This window comes from Schistocerca piceifrons, chromosome 4 (assembly GCF_021461385.2).
Source record: "Schistocerca piceifrons isolate TAMUIC-IGC-003096 chromosome 4, iqSchPice1.1, whole genome shotgun sequence".
NCBI lineage: Eukaryota > Metazoa > Arthropoda > Insecta > Orthoptera > Acrididae > Schistocerca > Schistocerca piceifrons.
Window position 1 is genome coordinate 248,905,012 of NC_060141.1, and position 25,587 is coordinate 248,930,598.

Genomic DNA, 25,587 nt, shown 5'->3' on the forward strand with positions numbered 1-25,587 from the left:
CACTCACTAACAAAGGTTAAGATACAATTTTCAGATCTTATCGAAACAATTTTTTACAGAGTGTAAGTGACCATCTTCTTGACTTACAGATCACCGATAGCTATCTCTGCTGTAGAATTCTTCTAGAGAATAGAAACTTTTTTCAAGCAAGAACTCCTTTAGCTTACTTTTAAACAGTACATTATTACCTCATAGACAGTTAATATTACTTGGAAGTGCACAGCACCAGATACAAATTTTTCAGGTCATAGTGTATGTCACAATTCCTTCTTGTGTTATGATGATAGTATGTTTCATTTGTTTTATACTGAGAAGGACTGTGAAGCACAAATGTCATAATTGGAAAGAGATACTCTGAAGCAGTGGTTAGTAATCCAATTTGCTTAAAGAGGTTAGGACGAGGTTCTTGGAGGCACTCCACACAAAATTCGGGCAACTTTCTTCTGACTTTTGGATACTTCTTCCAACAATGGTGAATTGCTCCAAAAGATTATTCCATAACACATAAGTGAATGGAAGTAGCCAAAGTAAGTAGATTTTGAGGCATTGATGTCGCCAATTTTGGTGATTATCCAGATGGCAAATGTTGTTGAACTAAGTCTTTTCACGGTTTTGTTGACGTGGTGTTACCAGTTATGCCCATTATCTATATGTATGCACAAGAATTTCATGCAATCTACCCTCTGTATCTGCTGGCTCGCATGTGCAATGTTTATCTCCTGTGGGCTTTTGTGATCAGAATGGAAATGAATGTCATTGGTTTTGCTGAGGTCTATTGATAGAGAATTTATTGTGAATCAATTCAGAATATCCCCAAGTAATTGTTTGGCATTTAATTCTAGGTCAGGGAATGTCTTATTGTCTATAGCAATACTTGTGTCCTCTGCAAACATTGGAAAGATGTTTGCTTTGTTTGAGGACAAAACTAGGTTATTGATATATATGAGAAACAGCAGGAGACCAAGGACAGAACCTTGTGGAACTCCATAATTTACTGTTCCCCAGTTGGACTCTACCCCTCCTACATGCATATTGTTACCATATAACACAAAGGCAATAAGCAGTTGTTACAGAGGCATTTTGGAAACGCTAGAATTATCAGCCCTCATTTTCCTACACGCTGGCCATTCACATCACATCATATTAATTTGTGTGGCTCTTGGCTGTGAGGTTATCTGAAAGATGTTGTATTCAGTGCTCAAGTTATGAATGTAGATGAATTGAGAGCATTCATTGTGCAGTGTATTCTGAATGTGACTATTGAGACACCCCAGTCTGTTGTGGGACATACCGTTTCTTGATTTCAACTTGTGGCGGAAAACAGTAGACAGCATATTTAAAGAGGCTCCAATGCTATAGTCACATTATTTGGTGCATTTGATTTGGTGTGAAATGGGTCCATCAGTTGCTCTTTGCGTAAGCTTAAAGCAATTAGTGTGTGACAAAGCAAGCTGGAATAATTTTAATTACCCTCTTGTTTCGCCATCTGCCACCTTAAATCCATTTTTTCATGTTTAACTAGTTACCATTAGCATACATGAATATAATCTACATTTTCATAAAAGAGAAAGATTGGCCCCTAGTTTTAAGTAATATAACACCGGATCTACTTTTGTGCCTAGTTTTATGTATGTAATTGATTTTCTAATTTTTTGTGACTATTCCTAGTTAGTATCATTTGTTATAGGGTGAAATCAGTGATTGTTTCATAACTTAAATTCTATTGTTGACATATAAACAAGTATAAATTCTGTAATAATTGTAAACAATTGGAAGACAAAGTACTAGTAATCTTAAAGTATCTATTTGGCTCTATTCAAAAACATGTTAGCAAAGCCAGCCCTTAATTAATTTCAAAATAATTAACAGTTTTGTCAAAAGTATTGTTTGTGTATCTATATTTGTTATTCTCATGATTTAAACAAATAATTCGGCCTAAACCATATAGTAGAAGAAACTGTTAAAAAGATGCAATTTTCGATGTATTCAGTTAATTGAGTGAGTTAAGTTTTATTTGTTTTTTCTGTAAACATAACTTTAAACAATGTGTAATTTCAGCATCTATCATTGTGATGATATATAAGGGCTTGATTCTTGGTCACAAGACAGTCAGCCCACATCCGAGTTTCATACAAGTAAACTGTGCTGTTTAGGACAACAACAATGCATCAGCTTAACAGTAATAATTGTTAAACAATTAGGCCATGTGTAAAAACAGTGACAGTGTCTGCTCCGCATGTACCTGATTATTCTTCAATAACTGTGAACTTTGTAGTTATGGTTTTACTGCTCATAGATGTTCAACAGGAAACTATTGTAGCAGTATGCGGAGTTTTGCCTGCTAGCTATTAATGAGGCTTATGAAAAGTTTAAACAATAGTGCACTAGCCATATAACTGTGTATTATTGGCGGGTTGTTAACAGTGAAATACTGTGAAATGCAACTGTGCACCTGTCGGCTAAATGATTTACAGTAGTGTGTATTGGCATCTACAACCCATTTTTCAGCCAGTGTAGCAATGGAGTACATCAACACCAAGGACAAAAATCAACAAACAAAGAATTAAAAGCAGGTGGAATCACCACAAGTGCTCTATGCCACAACCTCCAACAGTCAGCAAGGCATATTAATAGTCTGAGGATGATCAGACATTGATCAGTCATTGTTGTTTTAAAATAAAATAATTTATGCAGTCTGCACTGTTTTTATTATATTTTTAATTTGAAGAGGAAAAAATCCTAATAACTGGTACAATGGGACATACCCTGTGCCATGCACTTCACAGCGGTTTGCAGAGTATGGCTGTAGATGTGGATGCAGATGCAGAAAAAGAACTGAGTCACAGCTCAGACTGTAAATAAAAACAACAGACAAATTTACTCAAGTGTGTAATCATCTGTGAATATCAAAGAAAGCACATGGCAGTAGCAATTTAAATTAAGTTTCTTCATTAGTTCTTTGTATCTATTGAACATGTCAAATACACAGAAACTGACTTAAATATGCTGTAGGATTTGGGTAACGAATACAATGTTCATGATGTGTAATGACTGTCATATTACTGATTTACATACACAATATTTGCTTATAGACATTATATGGACAGATACAACTTAAATACTTGGCGTCTCAGAACACACTGCTCAAGGTCCAGAGATACTGTTCTTGCAGTGATATTCTTGGGGACAGAAGGCCATTGAGCTTGTCCCCACAGGGCTCCCTGCTCAAAGGCATGGAAAGCTGAAGTTATGTTGCGGTATGGTGCAGGTCATCTCTGGAGATATTGTCTAGCTTGTACTCATCTAGATGTCTTGGTCAGCATAGCAGTCTGCCTGTTGAGATGTTTATATTTTCCCACCTCCGCGTTGCAAATGTTTTGACTTTTGAGTGAAATGCCCAGTCGATGTACTGTTGTTTTCACGTCAATTCTACCAACAGTCAGAGTTGTTTAGTTCTTGGGGTGTTGTAAAATTCCTGGATTCGTCTCGTCACTGTGCAGCCTATGAAAAGGATTGCGGAAGACTCCCAAATAAATTCCAAAGTACAGTGCAGTTTTAACACCAATATACTTCCAGGACTCTGGTGTCCGAGCCTGGTGAACTGTACCGGTTACATCACATGTACCCAAAGTTGACATCAAATGACACAGTGTTCACAACAATCAACGAACGAGTGAGCCTACAATACATTTGCTCGCAACCCTAGCCAAAAAACGAGTGCCTCAAGGCACCTGCATGACCTCTATTTATACTTTTGTTAAGAATTACCTACAATGAAAATTACAATTTTATGTAAAATCGCAATTAAAAGTTAAACCGAATATGAGATACACATTGCTAAAAATTTACAATCTCAGTACTGAACAAGGTGAACCTATTTTCAGCTTAGTTACGAGTTAATATAACTTTTTCTGACTAATTATGTTAGAGGTAACAATTACATTTCTAAATTTGTTTATAACAAATCAACTAGTGCCTGAATTTTAGTGCTAACATATATCGGAGATTCAATTAACGTGCTTTATTTATATGTTCTATTTAATTTGCTGTAGTAATTTTATACTGATAGGTTTACTGGTACATCCTGACCATGTACAATATTTCTTTCGATTAGTTACAGTATTAATTTAACATTTATATTGTGGTTTTCACATAAGAACAATGTTAATCAGCAAAACATCATTCTCGAGTTATATGTATACTGAAATAGTGGTTATTTTTGTATGTAATTTGGAAACGGGTCACTTTACACTTGGACAATTAGGACTGGTGAAACTTCCTGGCAGATTAAAACTGTGTGCTCGACCGAGACTCGAACTCGGGACCTTTGCCTTTCGCGGGTAAGTGCTCTACCAACTGAGCTACCGAAGCACGACTCACACCCGGTACTCACAGCTTTACTTCTGCCAGTACCTCGTCTCCTACCTTCCAAACTTTACAGAAGCTCTCCTGTGAACCTGGTTTCTTTTATACAAATTGGTACTAATACATTGTTTGCACTCTTAATATCTTCACATGAACCAACTTCGCTTTCAGAGTTACTTTCAGCTGCAACACCATTATCAATAACTTCAACATAAATAATGCCATCTAATTCCTCTTGTGTACATATATATTCAAATACATCATCCTTCACAACACTATCTTTATCAAAATCATCATCAAAATAATCTGTGGTGACACTTCTGCATGCACATCTGCCTTAACTACTAAGTGTTCAACATCTGAAGTTACACTACTGAAATTGCTACCTGTTTCATTATCTAAGTCAGGTGTTATTTCCTCATTTTGGCTACCTATTTCTACTAATATAGATACCTCATTATCCTTACCTTCATCAGAAAACAAGCTAGTGATACCATACATATCATAAGTTCTGTCTACATCAGGTGTTAATGTGTCATCAATTAATGCTAAGTCATGTTCATTAAGTTCAAACTGTAGTCCTGCTTGAGTATGTGCATTATTCAATTCACTCAACATGTGATCCCAAAAGTTTTGCTTATAACTAGTATCATCTAAGTAGTAATCCCTATTTACATTACATTTATGATTGCTTTTACGTTTCTGTATCTTTAACCTCCTATTTGCCTGGTTTGTGCCATAACTATTCACCTCAAATTGACAGGCTCCCAAAGAGGTGGTTATCTGTTTCTCTGGTTGGAATTTCTGTTGTGAGGCTGGTTACTGTTTCCCTGTTCTTGATGGTTTTCGTGTCTGTTGTAACTACTGTTTTGGTTACCACGCCAGTTATTATTTCTGTGTCCATTATATTGTTGTGACCCCCCATTCCTATTGAGTGTTTATGACGTTTTGATTGTACTGTCTGTCATCATTCTTCCATGCACGGTCAATTTTGTCTACACAACGTAAAAATTCGTCAACACTGTCATCTGGTCCATATACGAGTCCCCACTGAAAACGTTGTGGTAGGCGCCGTTTCAGTGTGTCAATCTGTATCAGTTTGTCCAAAGGTTTGCTCAAATGTGACAATGTCCCTAATTGTTTTTCACAAAATTCTCGCATGCTGATTGCAAGACCTGTGTGATATTTGCTACTGTAAAGAAATTCAGATTTTATTCTTGCCTGTTTGTTTTCCGACCAAAACTTTCCCAAGAATTGGCGTACAAAATTGGCAAAAGACGTAGTATTTGTATCAATGTTTTGGTTCGTTCATGTAAGGGCTTCACCATCCGAAAAACGTTTTGCAAATTTAACTTTAACAGACTCTGGCATGTTAGGTTGGAAACTGTCTTTGCACTGATGCACAAAGTCAACCGGATGCAATTTCGCATCACCTGGGTAACATTTTAAACTAACATTGTTACAATTATGCACAAACATCTGGTTTGAATCGAATCAGAGCTGACTGTTTGCAGTTCTATTGTTACACTTTCTACTTTCTCATCAATACGAGATATCTTATCAGAAACTACTTCAGAATTTAGTTTCAATCTTTCCCCTAACAATTCTTTTTCTGAAACAATGAGTTCCTGCAACATTTTTAACTCTTCTTTTCGGTTCATTAATTCATTTAAAACGACTACTTCCGTGTTTTTGACATGTTTGTTAACTAATTCAATACTTTTGTTCGTTTCTTTAAATTTGGAGATTGTGAAAGCCTCCAAACAGTCAACTTTGGTTTCTACCCTTTCTATGTCACATGTAACAATTTGTAATGATAATTAAATGGACACCAAAGCTGCAAACAGGCGTTGATGTACTTCATTGGGGACATGTTGAAAATGTGTGTCCCGACCGGGACTCGAACCCGGGATCTCCTGCTTACATGGCAGACACTCTATCCATCTGAGCCACCGCGGGCACAGAGGATAGTGCGTCTGCAGGGACTTATCCCTTGCACACTCCCCGTGAGATCCACATTCTCAACATGTCCACACCACTACATTCGTAGTGCACCTAATAGATGTTTGCCCATCATACTCATTACTCGTGGCAGATTAATCTACCAAGTCCCGTACGAGTTCGGGTATAGTGTGTGTGTTCGCACAAGAAGGTCGATGGCCGGGAGGCCATATTTTAACTATATATGACGGTAGTATCTGTTCCCAAAAATAGAGTTGCAGTTGTATTGAGTAAGTGTCATTGGTATAAATTGACAACTTCGAGAAATTTATGTATTCTTAGTTATTTGTGGGAGGGGACCAGTTAGTAATCTGCTCAGTTTTGTCTTGTGTGGGCCATGTGCCTGTTGCATCAACTAGGTGCCGACAAACATGACACAAGACTGTCATAGTTGACATTTGTCAGTATTAATTTCCACCCTGTGTTGTGAAAGCTTCTCATATACTCCATGCAGGTGTTGTTCATGGATTTTGAGAATTTAATTAAATTGTCTGAATAGCAGTAACAGTGTGGCACACTGAAAAACAACCCAAGTCTGTGTGGCTTTTTTCAACCCAAACAGCATGAATAAGAATTCATATAAACCAAATGGAGTGATAATGGTCCTTTTGTGAACGTCCTCCAGGGCTATAGATATTTGGGGGTATGCTCCTTTACAATCCAGTATGTAAAGATGGTTGCCCCTGCCAACTTGTGTGCAAAATCTTGGATATTTGGGACCTGGTAGCTATCTATAATCCTTCTGGCATTGAGGTACTGGTAGTCACCACAGAGGTGTCATGTACTGTCTTTCTTCGGCTGAGTAGTGATAGGTGATGCCTATGCACTGTCTGAAGGTCTGATTATACCATCCTGGAGAAATTTTTCAATGGCTGCCTTGGCCGGCTTGAGTTTGTGTGGGACTAGGTGTCGGGGACAGCGGCGTATGCGTGGTCCCAGTGTTGTATTAATTCTGTGATTGGTGCCGTCCATAACTATGCTAACTGTTTTGTTTGGTAGGGGTGGTCCAAGGGGCAGAATCCTGTTGTCTGATCTGTCTGCACGGGTGGTAGCCTTGTCAGTGGGAAACCTGCTCATGAGAGCAGAAACACTACCATTATTGGACCTGCTCATGAGAGCGTAAACACTGTTACTATTCAACCCCCTCACGAGAGCTGCATCACCAAGTATAATAGCCGGCCGAAGTGGCCGTGCGGTTCTAGGCGCTGCAGTCTGGAACCACGAGACCGCTCTGGTCGCAGGTTCGAATCCTGCCTCGGGCATGGATGTGTGTGCTGTCCTTAGGTTAGTTAGGTTTAACTAGTTCTAAGTTCTAGGGGACTAATGACCTCAGAAGTTGAGTCCCATAGTGCTCAGAGCCATTTGAACCATTTTTGAAGTATAATAGGCACTGTACTGACCTGTGCATCCATTCTAGTGGTTGTACAGTTATCATGTGGCTCTCAGGTGTGCCAGGCCGTCTTTAGTTGTTGCCATATTCATTGCAGTTGGCTGTCCAGTTCAGGATGGCAGCTATGTAGCTGCTCATTCTCTATTCTCTGTACATGTTTTGTTGTTCTCTTTGCTGATGTTCTCATAGGCCATGATCTTCATGGAGTTCATCGCACAGTGTTACGCATTGTAATGCAAGATTAATTGTGATCTCGATGTCTAGTGGTGGAGGAGGAGGAGGGTTTGTAATGGACAGCAGATTGTCACTGCAGATGCCCCCTATAGAGCGCAGTCCATCACCTTGTAATAACAGAACCCTGCTGAGATCTGGGATGAGGTGATAATGATGGACGAAGTCAACTCTGAGCACCGGTTCCACCATTTCGGCCAGAAAGAAAGTCCATGGATGTAGTGTGCGGTCATCTACCCAGAGCATTGCGGAGGTTGTCCCCATTACCAGTATTAAATAGTTTGCTGTTTGGAGTCTTGTGGTTGAGGGCTTGTAATCTCCTGTGGTGAAATGTGGGGGTAGTGTGCTGATGTCCACACCCATATCAACCAGCAGGTACTGGGGTAGCTGGCATTCATAAACAAACAGTCATGCGCCATCTGCCTGTGTATGTGGCATGTTACGTGCTTTGGTACCTCCAGTAGGAAGGCAGCTTCTTGAAAGTAGTTGGGCTGGTGCACCTACGCCAGTCTACCAGTGTAGTTTGGATAGCCACACAGCTGTCGGCAGTGGCGAGCGTTGGTGCCGAATTGCATTTGAAACCAGCAGTAGCTGCTTGTCGTTTTGTTTTGGCTCATTTGTGTTGTGCTGGCCCAGTCATTGGGCATCTCCCTTTTTTGTTTATTTCCTGCAGGAGGTGGGTCCATGCACCGTGATTGTGGTGGTGCTGCAGCAGTTGCAGCCTGCAAGGTGGCTGTGGTCCAGTTGCTGGGGGAGGAGGAGGTTGCACAGTATCTGCGTGCAGTGTTTTGTGCTGTGTCTCCCACTGCTCCTGTCTTTGTCTGTTGTGCACTGTATCTGCTGCTGGCATGGTGGTCATAGATAAGTGTCCTTGTACTGATCAGTGTCTGGTGGTGTGTGAGTGCCAACATCCTATCAGCCAGTTGTAGGCATGTTTCCAACAGTGTGTCCACATGTACTAGAAGTGCTGTTTGTATTTTCTCTGGGAGCTTGGGTAACCATAATGACCATAGGGCTTGATCTGGTAGTAGGTTGTTATCAATTTTCAGGTGCAGTTTGTGCTATAACACCAATGGTGTGTTATTGCCCAGTGTCATCTCATTTATGGCTAGGTACAGTTGTTGCTCTGGCATGTGTGATAATCGCTGCAATATTAGTGACTTCAGTGTCTTATACTTAAGTGTAGTCGGAGTATTTAGTAGTAGATTGCTGACAAGATCCACTTGTTCACTGAGAAGGTTGAGAAGTATTAACAGCTTGCTCTGGTCATCCTTGATCCCTGCTGTCCTCTTCATACATTCACATAAATCAAACAACATTTCTGGTGAGTCTGTGTGAATTTGCAGCAGGTGGAGTTTGATAGACATTGGGTTGTTCCCACTGAGTTGTCCCGTGCAGTAGTTGCACGGCATTGCTCGGACCAAGTGTGGTGGCCTGATGAGGTATGGCCACTGTCTGTTGTACCTGTTGGCATGGTGTGGTGTGATATTCTGGTTGGAGCTGTGGTCCAGCATGTGGCACAGCCGGCTGGGTGGTGACGTCATACCCGTGGAGCGCCGAGTGTCGCAGCACAGTTGATATTTCTGTACCGTCACCCATATGATGTATAGAGGCATTGGCAGACTGCAGAGATATGTAGTTCTGTTGGATATCACAGTTTTCTGGTGGTGTTTGTCCATGTGTTCACTGTGCACACTGTTCTATTAGTCACGTCACTGCTGTCACGGTTGCTGTGGTGGCATCGGTGTAACAAAATGTAGTGCTTGGTGAGGCTGGTGTAGCAAGTAAGTCCATGTTAATGGCATTGCACCCCTCGATCATAGCACATGTCACGGTAAGTGGGGTGAAGTCACGGTCCTTTGGAAGCCATCATGGTGTGGTAGGTCTGTGTGTTGTGCACATAGGATTGGTGGCATGTCATGAACTCATTGTCAGCTGGATAAATTCGTGGTAGATCACCAGCCCACATGGTATGGGGTTCACTGTATGAATGGCAGTAATGTCTGGCTCTAACTTGACACACTTCATTGTCATTTCAGGTGGTGTAGCAGTCAGGTTGTAATTCTGATATCCATCTTGTGGTCATAGTGCTGTTGATGAGTCTGTTGTGACATCCTAGTAACTGCTGATGTGTGATCATGGTAAAACAGTGTGTTGAGCATCTGTACCAGCACACAGTGGGTATCAGCATATCTCAGTGCAAGGTGGGGTGTGGTGAGTGGTGTGATTGGCGGGGCCAGAATGTCACACTCGTGGTGTACCGTGGTATGCGATGCAGCTGCTGTGATGTCACCCATGTGACGTGTGAGAGCAAAAGCAGTTTGTGGAATTATACCATTCTATTCAAAATCACTATCTGACTGTGAGACCACCAAATACACTGACCTGCATGTTTATTTGTTGTCGCTGATTGTTCTGCGTCTGTTATGTCACTGTGGTTGGTGTCTGTTATTAGCCTGTCAATCTCAATAATGGCAGAGTCACTCGGCCAATAGGGAGACTTGTGAGTAGCATCAGCACTAATTGAATGTATATCAGTTGGAATATTGCACTCGAGAATGGTGGCAGTGGCAGGGTAGCACCATTGTTAGTGACCATCGATCATCATTGTCCCTTTGTTACGTAGTCTGACAAGGTTAGTGTGCACCATTTTCAGTGTTCATTAAAGGTAGTGTGGTTGATGGAAGTTTAATATGGCATTCCTTATGTCTGTGGTGATGTGACAAAGTTTTCATTGTTGTGCAGGTATTAAACACAGAAGTATTGCAATTTCCATCTTGAAGTGGTGAAAAGTCGTTGGATAAATGCTCATGACACTTGCTGTCATTGACTGTAGCTGGCTGACCATCGGTGTGTGTAGGGTCCAGGTCAGCAAGGTGTTGGATTCTCACTTTGGATGGAGGTGGAGCAACATGTCACACGAAAATGTCATGGTGCAGTTGTCAAAAAACTCAGGGTCACCAGGAGGTTGCGTGTTCATATCACGTCAGAGTCACCAATGTAGGATTTGGGTAATGAACACAATGTTCATGAAGTGTAATGGCTGTCAGCATTACCAATTCATGTACACAATATTTATTTATACACATTATATGGACAGCTTAAACGCTTGACATCTCAGAACACACTGCCCAAGGTCCAGAGGACTGTTCTTGCAGTGATATTCTTGGGGACAGAAGTCCATAGAGCTTGCGTCCCCACAATGCATAAGTAATTTCTTAAATTGCTACATGCATCATACATCTTTTATAGCTCCAGATCTGTTATTAGACTCAGCTTGTAAATTTAAATAAACCATGTATGAATGGGAACTGATACACAAAGTAGATTTTTAACTATTGTGATGAAATAAATAGAATAAATTTCTTAAAGTATTTGGCTTGTTACAGGTCTCACAAAAGCTGATGCCATTATTGCCAGTTGTGATCCATCAGACAATTCTTCTATTGAATCATTCCAGGTAACTATTTACTGTTTTTTAATGTACAGGGTTGGATCAAAATAATTTGAATTCCTTGATAAAAAATAAAATACAACTGAACCGTGATTTATTTTCAAAGAATATTCTTAAGAATTTATTTTATTTACTAGCGATTCATCAAAAACATTAACACATTTAATCACACTATGTAAGCATGGATAGTTGCCCGGGAGTAACAGATGAAATCATAACCAAATTCCTTTTAACAAATGGGAATTTTATTCACTTTAATAGTGCCTAAAAGCATTTTTTAAAAGAAACAGATTTAAAATTATAATCAGAAAGCACTCTCTAAATATCAAAGTTACAATTTATTCAGAGGCAGAAAGAAACAAGTTTTGACTGTATGAGCTTTCAGGCAGAGAACCTTGCCACTCCCTTTTGACACGGCCGTAGTTACGACCGCTCCAACATCCTCTGAAAGACTACACTGGTGCAAATCTGCAACACACCAGATAACTTTAAACTAAGAGTTTTAACAATTTACATAAGCACGCAAACTATGCACCCCATGTAGGAGGGATGGAAATGGTACAAAACACTAATAATTAAAATATTAACCTTGCCACCGAAGGTGCAACTTGATTTTAACTTCTAAGAAAAGTCTTACGGTGAAAGGGTGGCAACATTATGTACTAAAATGATCATTTAAATAAAAGCCTATGAAATGCAATCTTATATAAAATTCTACAAGGTTGGCCAAACAATAGTTAAGATGCTCTACAGAACACAGATACCGCCTCTCAAGATCATAGGCAATAATATCAAAGTTTCCAAAGTTCAAAACATATTTCAGGTATTAGGCTGTTACACTCCAAGCAATAAATTCATTAACACACCAAATCCGACGAACATGACAGAGGCAGCTAGTAACGTACGGTAGATTGATAGGGAGATTACCGAACAACCTGAACCACAGGTTGTTCTAACCTGCCGCTACTCCACAAGGGAAAAACGGACCACCTAATTTGTAAACAACCACCTTCCCATGGGTGGACAAACTAAGAAGAATGGTGTGATGACCTCAAAGGAAAATGGCTGGTGACCTCACAAAAAAAAAAAAAAAGTAGAATTTAACAAGAGTAAATCAAGCACATATCACCAATCACTTAACTTCTAATAGACTGTGACTTCTCAAGAAGACCTGGTGCAGCACCCCCCAAATCGCTCTCCTGAACCGTCCACTGCCAGCTGCTTCAATGGACGCAGGAAGGTGCGCCGAACTCCCGTCTCATGGCGTCGCAGCTCGCACCGGCCAGACTGATGTAGTGGGTTGACTCCTGTTGCTCTCATGTCGACTGCGAAGTCACTACCTCTCGCTATACGCTGCAGCCCACTGGACTCACGTGGCAACCTCACATGCACCGACGCTCAAGACGGACAAGTCATCTAGTGTCTCAGTGCGCGACCGACCAACCGACTGATCCTACCACCAATGACCATTGCCTGAGCAAACTCGAGCAGACTGGCGGCCTAGCATGCAGACTCAGATGCAGGAACTAAGCCCTGACCAGGCGACTGCTCACTGAGTTCTCTTACTGGTGGAGTGGAAAGACTCTCATTTTGCTGACTTTAAAGGTTGATCTGAACAACAGACACACTAGCACTCCGAACGACAGACAGACACTAACTGCCTAACAAATGCAGATGAGAGACAGACTAGCAAGCTAGGTATGAGAGACTGACTCAGACTTACCGACTGGCAAGCTCATAGCACCCCTTAAATGCACGTGAACAGGCAACCTTTCCCCTTTTCCACCAGAGGGAGACACCAAAGATGCGATTGCCACAGCGGCGCCACCGCCAGAAACAGAGGGCGACTGCTTCACACTACGTGCTGTGGCGCGCTCTTCAAAACAGCAATTTTTTATCACGGTTAAACAACAATAAAAGAATAAACTTTTGTTGAGCTTGTTCTCACACTTATGATTGGTGCACTGATCCTGCATTCATTCACACTGGGTTTCACAAATCCAGTTATGAAGAAGAACCTTCAAAGTTGTGGAATGAGTCATGATATATAATAACAGGCTGAACTAGTCACTGCTAACTTATTCACATTGATGATTATTTTAGTTATTTTATCCTTCTCAGTCCTGAGCTTAGATTTTATGATCGGTTTATGTTGGTGGTAAATTCATTGTTCTGAGGCAAAAGAAGACTAAAGTACCAATTTTTTTAAACAAACTGATATGATTCACCAAAGTTTTAGGAATAATGTTTATATTAGAAAAATATATTAGAAAATAACTGAAATATGTGCAATATTCAGAAAATTCAATGTTAAATACCTATAAAATTATGAGAACACTGGAACATGAAAGTATACCCATTGGTTCACTGAAATAAAAATATCACAGTATTGTTGTGATGAAACGAACTACCACTTATTTGATGGAGGAAGGTATATTGGCTTACTGTACTATGTTCTAAACACATTCTACTCTGAAATTACAAAAAACAAATTGACTTTATTTCTTGAAGTCTTGCTGACATTGTGATAAACACCTTACTTCAAGCAAATGCTGAGACCTACTTGGGAAAATACGGAAACGAAAACAAGTGAAGCACACAAAGCAGCTGTGTAATGTATGTGCTTCAGCCAAACATAGGAGTTTAGTTCAATTGCTGGTCTAGAAAAAAATTAAAGTTGTATGTCGCATATATGCTACATAATGACTTAGGATGACACATTTTTATGCGAACTAGGAAACTGTAATGATGCAAGAAAACAGTATAGCTGACAAGAACTTACCTCCAGCTGGCTAAATTCCAGCAGTGCTGATAGACACAAAAAGCAGAAAAAAATCTATTTCTAGAACTCAGAACTGTTAATTCCTTTGTCACTGAGGAAAGAGGGATAGGTTTCAGACAATTGGAGAGGAGTTTTAGCTCACTCAGACCCTAGAATGAGAGGAGCCCACGTGACATGAGGACGAGGGCAATTTTTTTTCTTTCTACTGTTTATTCTTGGTTGGAAGCTGTTAGTCTTCCATTTAGAGGTCTTTCCCCATTTCCTTGACGTCTTTTCAGTAATCTGCATGGTGTATTCAATGACTGTGTCTTGAATAACTTCGGAATTTCACCTCCAGAAGGCCAGTGATGGCCAAATGATGCAGTAAAACAGCAGTGCATGCAAATATCTAAAGTAAGCTTCACTGACAGTATCCTTATGTGTATATGATGCAGTTATGTGTAAGACAAAAGTCCCAGATCTAGGATATGGCAGGACCTATTTAGTTTGCTATCAATGTACACACCCAAGAATTTGCCAGAGTCCACTTGCTGTAGTTTTTGTCCATTATGTTTTATATTTATATCCTCTTTTTCTTTCTGTCACATGAAATTAATTACAATTAAACCAACTGAATTTATCATCAAATAACTGAGATTTTAACATTTTCCCTAACTGTTGCATTCAGTAGGAGACAAATATTATCTGCAAAGGGGGTAAATTTGTTCACTGCAATGGAACAGAATGGTGGCAGTTGGGGGGGGAGGGGGGGGCTGCATTAAAAATATAAGGAACATCAAGAGCCCCAGCACCAAGCCTTGTGGCATTCCACAGTTGAATGTGCCCCACTTATTGTCAGTAATATGCCACCTGTCTGTTGGGTAAAACTTAGTCCACACCCACTCTATTCTGCTTAACTCATTGAATTCTGTTTTATTTGGCAGAATTTCATGTTTGACACAGTCATAACCCTTGGAGAGGTCACAGGATTCTGACTGCTGCCTGAACATTGTTTCTTCTAGGACCTTGACAAAATGCGTTACCAGAGAGATTGGATGGTGGTTTGTTGCTTCAGTTTTCTTACCCTTCTTGAAAAGTGGTTTCACACATGCATATTTTAATTTCAGTGGGATTGAACCTCGATGTAGGGATTTGTTAATTGTGTGACATGGGGCTGCACTTATATACTTGTGACAGTACCTACGAATCCTTGTGGATAAAGTTTTTATTTTAATCTCTTTTGCTGCCTTTCTGATTTCTGCAACCGTGATAAGAGTTAAATGTATCTGACTGACTTTGGTGATGTTAACTTCATGTAGGAGGCCTGTCACATCACTGACTGATTCTTTACAGCCAGTTTGGTTCTGGAAGGGGAAGGTTTACAGTTAGCTGCTGCCTCCCGCCTCTTCCCCTACCTACCAAAAATATTGCTTGTGGTCACCCACTGTTTTAACCTGCTATGAATGCTTACAATTTTATTGATTGTACAGTAATATTGTAATAATAATTACAACAATAAAATGTATAAAATATCTCAGAATCAGATACAGCTCAATATAGTAATAATAACAACAACAACAACAACAATAATAATAATAATAATAACAATAATGATTTGTTTACATAACTATGTAGGACATCACTTTATATAGCATCAATGAAAGTGCAGTTTACAGAAATATAGCATTTTAAAAGCATTCCTCCAAAAATTTGAGGAACGTATCATGAAATATAAGAGATATAGGAACTGTAATGGTAACAAACTCTCACAATTCTGATAATGTCATAATTTCCATAGTGTAAAATAGAAGACTGTCCTCAATACTATCAGTATTGTGCTTAGTACGGTGACTATGAACAAAGGATATATGAGGATAGAAATGACGGAGAATGCTGTTCTTTCAATGGCTTTTACCTATGGGAAAGCCAGTCATTCAGTTATTTATTTTTATTGTTGGAGGTCTAGGACTAGCATCTTTGACTGGTAATCAGAATGCCTTGGTCCCATCAGCAATGGTGTCCAGTGACTTTCAATATTAGGAGTCACTCTCATTCTGCTGACAGCCATGTCAAAGAAGGAGGAATAGAAGGCAGTGTTTGGGGGAGGTCTCATGCACTTTTTGTGGAGAACTGCAAAGAGGTGAAAGAGTCAGCAATAATCAGTGGTATGAGGATGCATGAGGTAACAAAAACCACTGCATTAAAGACATGTAATGTGTATCTACAGAATATACAGCTAGTAATTGAAAATGTGTGATGATGATTCTCTTCACAGGTGAAAGATTACATATTCTGATTTCCATGAGGGGATTACCAAGAGGGAAGTGACTATGATAAAAGATTGAATAATAAATGATAGTAAATGGAGTGTGGAATGTCAGAGGTGTGATAGTGGTAAGAAAGGCATGAAATCTGAAATGGAAAATGAAAAGGCTCATTCTAGTGGTAGTAGGGATCAGTAAAGTGAAAGACGAAGGTAAGGATCTTCAGTCAGATGAATAAATGGTCGTACTGACAGCAGCAGAAAATAATATAACTAGAATAGGATTTGAACAATGGAAAATCCAGGATGGAATGTAACAATATTATGAAAAGGGTAGTTGCTACTCACTGTATAGTGCAGAAGTGAGTCACAGATATGCACAGAAAAAAGACTGTCAGAAAGTAAGCTTTCGGCCAAGAAGGCCTTTGCTGAAAGTAGACAAGGCAACTGAAGTCAGACTGGCTTCAGTTGCTAGAGACAGTGATCATGTGTGCAGAATCAGCAGCAAGCCAATATCAATAGCAATAATTCAGGTAGACTCCATCAGTCCAAAAAGTCTTGAAACCAAATTGATAATAAAACAGAGAAAAGTGAAGATGGTGGTTTTACTGCTTTAGGTATTCTACATAGTCTTCCCTCACTTCATACAACACACAGAATGTTCATACAGTGACATGAAACACTCAGAAGAGTACTCCATTGGGATGCCGTCCAACTTGCATTTTGCATTGGCTTCAATATTGGTTGTATCATCAAAGCATTGACCCTTTCTGTGAATTTCTACATCTTATTGTTTTTTAGTAGGTTGGTATTGATAACATCAAGTCTTGTCCCCGGATTCGATTGCCAGCTGGTTCAGGGATTTTCTCTGCTCGGGGTCTGGGTGTCTGTGTTGTCCTCATCATCTCATCATCATTTGGAAAGTGCCAAGACTGGAAACAGACAGATTTGGATCTTGAACAGGCATTGATGACCATGAAGTTGGGCACCCTACAAACCAACATCATCATCATCATAAAGTCTTGTCACATGTGATAGTTTTATTTTTATTTTTTTCATAAAATAACAGTCTGTGCTTTGCATTACAATCAAGTTGCAGTGTGCATTCACATGTCATTGTTTTTGTTTGAGAGTCAGAGTGCGTAGGACAAACATAGCACACCCTTTTCTCTCCTTCCTTCCAAACAGTTTAGAGAAGGTCTTGAGCACTTAATTTAGAGATTTTGCTCCACAACAACAACTTTGACACACTATGGCTGCACATCCACTACTTAAAACTGCCTGCTCCTGACTGACTGGTCAAGAGTGTATCTGTCATTTACAGTTGTTAGTTTAAGATGCCATCATAGTTACTGCACCAACATTGCTTGTACACCATGAAAAAACTCAGTCTCAGAAGTGTTTGGACAGATGTTGTATATGCTATTGTGAGATGAAGAGGGAGAATATATGAGGGCAACTCAGTGTGTCAAGGGAAAAGATAATTTAATAATCATGGGGGATTAGAATGTTGTTGTAGTAAAAATAACTGAAGATGATGTTACGGGAGAACATGAGCTCAGTGGTAGGAATTGGAGAAGAGAAAGATTAATAGAAGTCTGCATTAAATTTCAGCTAGTAATAAGCTGCAACTATTCAAAAATCACAATAGGAGGAGATATACTTGCAAAAGGCATGGAGGTAGAGGAAGATTCCAATTGGATTATATCATTGTCAGACAGAGATTTGGAAATCAGATAGTGGAGTGTAAGGTATGCCCAAGAGCAGATATATATCCAGTCAGAACAGTCAGACCACAATTTAGTTATGATGGAGAGTGAAGAGTAGACTAAAGTTTGAGAGACTCATCTGGAAGAATGAATGCCAAAAACAAGTGGGATATCGAAGTACTGGTGAATGATGAGGTGGATTTGAAGTTCTGTAGGGTGGATACTGTGATAATGAATATCACAATAGGCAGCTCAGTTGAAGTGGAATGGATATCACAAAAAAGTGAATTACAAAAGTTGGACAGACAAATATAGGTACAAGGAAGGTAACAGCAAAGAAATCTTGTCTAACTAGGATAGTCATAACACTCTCTTTGAAGTTAAAAGCAACATTAAGATTGCAATAGGAATTCAAATGCAAAAGCAAGAGAGAGCAGATAAGCAGAAAGAGTACATTGAAGACTTCTGTAAAGCAGAGGAATTATCTTCTGATGTGCTAGAAGAAGAAATGGGAATTGATCTGGAAGACATTCAACAAAGTAAAATAGTTCAAGATGTTAGTAATTCTCAGGTTGATGGGTGTAGACCATGTAAAGCCATGAAAAGATGTATAATATACAATATATATGAAAACCAAGCGAGAAAAATAAGAATAAAGACAAAGAATGAAGTCCCTGGATACGAAGTTTATAATACAGGGATGTAGTTCTTTGCACCTGTTATCCAATCAGTATATCAAAGAAGCAGTGGTGCAAATAAAAGAAGGGTTCAGAAGCAGAAATTAAATTCAAGGGGGAAGAATATCAATGCTAAGATTCACTGATAAGATTGTTACTTTCAGTGAAAGTGAAAGTAAGAACTGAACAGTATAATAAGTACATATCTCGGATTCAAAGTGAACTAAATAAAGACGAAAGTAATGTGGAGTAGCAGAAATGAGATAGCTATAAACTTAACATCAAATGTGGGGAGCACATAGTAGATGAAATTAAGGAATTCTGCTGGGGAGCACATAGTAGATGAAATTAAGGAATTTTGCCACCTTCAAATAAAACTTACAAATGACAATTCATGCAAGGAAAACATGAAAAGCAGACTGACAGAGGTAAAGATGGCATTCCTGAAAAATATCCTGTATTAAATGTGGTTCTAATTTGTACAATTTCTTTAGATTTGATTGATTTATTGTGTAACTGAAGTGTAATGGATTCCTTTTAGCGTTTGTGTAGATGGCCTCACACATTTGACTGCATAGGGTCAATTCCACAGAATAGTTGAGGAGAGAAACATGTGGAAAACATAGACAAGAAGAAGAGTCAGGAAGATAGGAAAGGTGTTGGGGCATTAGGGAATAACTTACATAGTACTTGAGGGAGCTGTGAAGGGTTAAAACTGTATGGGAAGGTAGAGGCTGGAATATATCCAAAGAATATTGGGAGCAAGTTCTACCTGGACATAAATTTGTCTTCTCTCACTCTCTGTTGTTTGTTGGTTCTATCTGTTGACTAATGTTCCATACTGGATTGGTTATTGACAGCAGGAATGGTCAACCCAGGAATGTGTGTGTGTGTGTGTGTGTGTGTGTGTGTGTGTGTGTGTGTGTGTGCGCGCGTGTGTGTGTGTGATATGTGTGTGTGTGTGTGTGTGTGTGTGTGTGTGTGTGTGTGTGTGTTCATGGTGCAAGTCCACCCATGAGGGCAGTCACTCATACAAGCAACTAAAATTATGTTATATTAAATGTGGCTACTAATTTGTTGAATTCCTTGCCATTTTTGAGACTGTCACCGTTAATGATACTTTTTTTTGAAGGAGAGGGAGGGGGCTTTATCCCCATGACACCCTTCTTCCCCCTTCTCCCCTTTTCCCACCCCATCCTTGGATCTGCACCTGGACTTATTTGTATATCAGATGTGCACTCTATTTTTTCCCACTCTTCTTTTCATAACTTGCCAAATAGTTTTTGCTTTGTTGCTGGAGCTATCAAATTCAGTGTGTTGCACTTACTTTTGGATTTTTAATGCCTCTTCTTAAAATATTATAGTACAATCTAGAGTAGTATTTTTTTATGGGCGTACAATATACCCTTAGTAATTCATGTAACTTCCTCCAGTAATCCAGTGTTTCCCTCTGTAGCCTCAGAATTGTTACTTAACAATTCTTCTAAATACAGCTTCAGATAGTGACCCAAAATTGTTAGAAAACAGGTTAACCTTTTCAGTGACATTCATTACCAGTATAACTCCTCCAAGTGAAGACTGAAGGTTTCTAGGGTATCATTATTGACTGACCTTAAAGATTTAAAGAAGTGATTAACTTCATCACAAAGACTAATGTCATTTACTGTGAGCAGTTGACCATCAGGATCTGAGAATCTATTGAGAATCTGACTTACATTAATATAGTTGCTCCTGCTCCTGTCAATGGGTGTTTTGTCAAACAGACTCCATGAGTTACATGTTATTCTAGTGGAAGAGTTAACTACTGCAATTAGGTTGAACAATTTCATCACATATTCTAATTCTCTCCTTCTATCATTTTTAGTTAATAAATTGCTATTGAAATTACTCATGAAAATTAAAACCTTGGTTTTGGAATATAGTTGGCTCAGAAGTTGTTTCATCTGGTTTAGAGAAGGATACGTTTTCCCTTTATACTGCCACCACTATAACTACCATAGTATCTGTGGTAATTTAAGTTCCACAGGTTTCTATGTAGAGGTCTGTATACTAAGAACTTAAGTCTAGGGATTTAAATATTACATTTCCACATTTCTTCTTAATAGCTCTACACTTACCTGTAAGTGGACTGGTGGGTATAAGATATCCTGCAAAATGTTACTAAATCTCCAAATTACACTCAAGTGCCTCGCAGATGGTTTATCAAACCACCTTAACACTAATTCTGTATTATTCCACTCTTGAACAGTGTGCGGAAAAATGAACACCTATAACTTTCTGTGTAAGCTCTGATTTCCCTTATTTTATTATGATGGTCATTTCTCCCTATGTAGTTCATCATCAACAAAATATTTTTGCAGTTGGAATAAAAAGTTGATAGTTGAAATTTCATGAGAATGACCCACTGCAATGAAAAAAGCCTTTGTTTTAATGATTTCTACATCAGATCCTGTATCATGTTCATGACACTCTCTCTCCCATTTCTTGATAATCTGAAATGTTCTACCAGTCTTTGAACTTTCTTGATGTACTCCAATGATCCTTTCTAGCAAGGACCCCACACCATGCAGCAGTACTGCGAAAGATGGACAAGTGTAGTATAGGCAGTCTCTTTAGCAGGTTTGTTGCATTTTCTGTGCTCCATCGATAAAACACTGTCTTTGGTTTGCCTTCCCCACAACAGTTTCCATACGTTATTTCCAATTGAAGTTGTCTGTAATTGTAATTCCTAAGTATTTAGTTAAATTTACAGCCTTTACATTTGACTAATTTATCATGTAACTGAAGTCTAATGGATTCCTTTTAGTATTCATATGGATGACCTCATACTTTTCATTATATAGGGCCAATTGCCAATTGTTGTACCATATAGATATCTTATCTAAATCATTTCACATTTTGTTTTGATCTTTACTAGGTAATAAACTACAGCACCATCTGCAACCAACCTAAGATGGCTGCTCAGATTGTCTCCTAAATTATTTATATAGATAAGGAACAGCAGAAGGCCTGTAACACTGTCTTGGGGAGTGCCAGAAATTATTTCTGTTTTACTCAATGATTCTTCATCAATTACTATGAACTGTGACCTCTCTGACAGGATATAAAGAATCCAGTCACATAACTGATATGATATTCCATAAGCACTCAATTTGATTACAAGCAGATTGTGAGGTATGATGCAAAAGCCATGTGGTAATCTAGAAACAGAATCATTTTGAAATCCTTTGTCGATAGTATTCAGCACTTTTTGAGATTAAATAGCTAGTTGTGTTTCACAAAAATGATATTTTCTAAATCTCTGTTGACTGTGTGTCAATAGATGTTCTCTTTGAGGTACTTCATAATGCTCAAACACAATGTATGTTCCAAAATCCTGCTCTACATCAATGTTAATGATATGGGTTTGTAATTTAGTAGATTACTCCTATTACCTTTCTCGAATAGTCATGTGACCTATCCAACTTTCCTGTCTTTTGGTACAGATCTTTGCTGAGCAAGCAGTTGTGAATGATTGTTAAGTATGGAGCTATTGCATCAGCATACTGTGAAAGGAACCTAACTGGTATATAATTTGGACCAGAAGACTTGCTTTTATTAAGTGATTTAAGTTGCTTCACTATTCCGAGGATATATTCTTCTGAGTTCCTCATTTCGACAGCTGCTCTTGATTCAGATCCTGGAATATTTACTGTGTCTTCTTTGGTGAAGGAATTTCAGAAGGTTGCATCCAGCAAATTTGCTTTAGCAGTATTTTCATTAATAGTGTTTCCATTGCTATTGCACAGAAAAGGCAGTGATCGTGTCTTGTCACTAGCATACTTTACGCATGACAAGAATCTTTTTCGATTTTCTGCCAGGTTTTGAGACAAAGTTTTATTATGGAAATTATTATAAGCATCTCACATTGAAGTCTGTGCTAAATTTCAAACTTCTGTAAAAGATCACAAATCTTGGCGTATTTTGCATTTGTTTGAATTTTGCATTCTTTTTTCGATGTTTCTGCAACAGTGTTTTGTGCTATTTTGCATATCATGGAGGATCAGCTAAATCATTTATTAATTTACTTGATATAAATGACTCAACTGTTGTCAATACTATTTCTTTGAGTTCAAGCCACATCTGGTCTACAATTACACTGTTAATTTGGAAGGAGTGGAGATTGTCTCTCAGACAGATGTCATGCGAATTTTTATCTGCTTTTTTGAATAGATATATTATTTGTTTATTTTTGGTGTATTTGAGAGGTATGGTATTCAGCCTTGCTACGACAACCCTGCAATTCATTGATCCCTGTATGCAATTTCATGTTGTTAGTAGCTCAGGATTACTTGTTAATAGGCCAAGTGTTTTCACAACCGTTTACTATTTGAATGGGCTCATGAACTAACTGTTCAAAATAATTTTCAGAGAATGTATTCTGCACAATTTTGGGTGATGTTTTATGTATACTTCCAGATTTAACATGCATTTTCACCAACGTATAGAGGGTAAATTGACCACCTGCTATATGTAATTGTATGAGTTGAGTACATGTTTGAAATTAAACTCAAGTTTTCTTTGATCTTTCAGCAATCATCTGAACTGGAAGGTCAGTAAAAGAACCCAATTATTATTATCCTCTGGTTGCAAAGAATGGTGTCTGCCCTACTAACTCATAAGAACAATACACTATAATTTTGCTCCAAGATAAACTACAGCAACAAACATGTCACTACCAACTGTATATAGCCTATCCTTTATGAACACCATTGTTGTTCCTTTATGAACACCATTGTTGTTGTTGTTGTCTTCAGTCCTGAGACTGGTTCGATGCAGCTCTCCATGCTACTCTATCCTGTGTAAGCTTCTTCATCTCCCAGTACTTAGTGCAACCTACATCCTTCTGAATCTGCTTAGTGTATCCCTCTATGATTTTTACCCTCCACGCTGCCCTCCAATCCTAAATTTGTGATCCCTTGATGCCTCAGAACATGTTCTACCAACCGGTCCCTTCTTCTTGTCAAGTTCTGCCACAAACTCCTCTTCTCCCCATTTCTATTCAATACCTCCTCATTAGTTATGTGATCTACCCATCTAATCTTCAGCATTCTTCTGTAACACCACATTTCGAAAGCTTCTATTCTCTTTTTGTCCAAACTATTTATCGTCCATGTTTCACTTCCATACATGGCTACAGTCCATACAAATACTTTCAGAAACGACTTCCTGACACTTAAATCTATACTCGATGTTAACAAATTTCTCTTCTTCTGAAACGCTTTCCTTGCCATTGCCAGTCTACATTTTATATCCTCTCTACTTCGACCACCATCAGTTATTTTGCTCCCCAAATAGCAAAACTCCTTTACTACTTTAAGTGTCTCATTTCCCAATCCAATTCCCTCAGCATCACCTGACTTAATTCGACTACATTCCATTACCCTTGTTTTGCTTTTGTTGATGTTCATCTTATATCCTCCTTTCAAGACACTGTCTGTTCCGTTCAACTGCTCTTCCAAGTCCTTTGCTGTCTCTGACTGAATTACAATGTCATCGGTGAACCTCAACGTTTCTATTTCTTTTCCATGGACTTTAATATCTACACACGCCATTAGATACTTCACAAAAATTTCAGCTGAAGTTATTTCTGGCTTTAGCCAGCTTTCACTGTCTGTAACAATTCAAGCATCAGTGCTTTCTATTCGCCCTTGGAGCTCTTTTACTTTCCCAACACAGCTATGATAATTTACAAGCACTATACTGACAGTTCCTAGATCTATGTTCTTCCTGTGTTCAACCTTCACTCTTTGAGACCGAAGCCCTTTTTGAGTTTCCCTGAGACCTTCTAACGCAAAAAAAAAACCAGTCCATGTTGCACTGCCCCCACTACCCATATAGCTGCCTCAAGCATGTAATGGACTCTTGATATACACTGAAGCTGGTATAGGCATGCGTATTCAAATACAGAGATATGTAAACAGGCAGGATATGGTGCTCTAGTCGACAGTGCCTATATAAGACAACAAGGGTCTGGTGCAGCTGTTAGATCAGTTACTGCTGCAACAATGGCTGGTTATCAAGATTTAAGTAGATTGGAACATGGTGTTATAATCAGGGTATGAACGATGAGACAGAGCATTTCTGAGGTAATGATGAAGTGGGGATTTTCCCATAAAACCATTTTGTGAGTGTACTGTGAATGTCAGAAATCTGGTAAAACATCAAATCTCTGAAATCACTGTGGCCGGAAATAGATCCTGCAAGATGGGACACGCAACAACTGAAGAGAATCTTTCAACATGACAGAAGTGCAACCCTATCAGAAATTGCTGCAGAAATTGTCAGTGTGTGAACCACGCAATGAAATATCATCAATATGGGCTTTTGGAGCTAAAGGCCTACTCATACACCCTTGATGACTGCAAGACACAAAGCTTTACATATTGTCTAGGCCCACTAACAGTAACACTGGACTGTTGATGACTGGAAACATGTTGCCTGGTCATATGAATCTCATTTCAAATTGTATTGAGCAGATGGACGTGTACGGATATGGAGAAAACCTCATGAATCCATGGACCCTGCATGTCAGCAAGGGACTGCTCAAAATGGATGAGGCTCTGTAATGGTGCAGGGCATGTGCAACTGGAGTGATATGGGACCCCTGATACCTCTAAATATGACTCCCACAGGTAACATGTACATAAACATCCTATCAGATAATCTGCATCCATTCATGTCCATTGCGCATTCC

At 39.0% G+C, this 25,587-nt stretch overlaps 1 protein-coding gene and 1 non-coding gene across 3 annotated transcripts in view; one reads left to right on the forward strand and one right to left on the reverse strand.

The window, feature by feature from the left end:
- Nucleotides 1-25,587, forward strand: part of LOC124795194 (pyrroline-5-carboxylate reductase 1, mitochondrial-like) — a 154,449-nt gene that overhangs the window by 64,923 nt on the left and 63,939 nt on the right. For both annotated transcript variants that reach the window (XM_047259098.1, XM_047259099.1), the window contains exon 2: nucleotides 11,377-11,447. In XM_047259098.1, coding sequence (XP_047115054.1) covers nucleotides 11,377-11,447 — 71 coding nt within the window. The remainder of the gene's footprint in view (nucleotides 1-11,376; nucleotides 11,448-25,587) is intronic.
- Trnat-ugu lies at nucleotides 6,251-6,325 on the reverse strand. Its single transcript has one exon. It is a non-coding gene; the product is annotated as a tRNA-Thr (tRNA).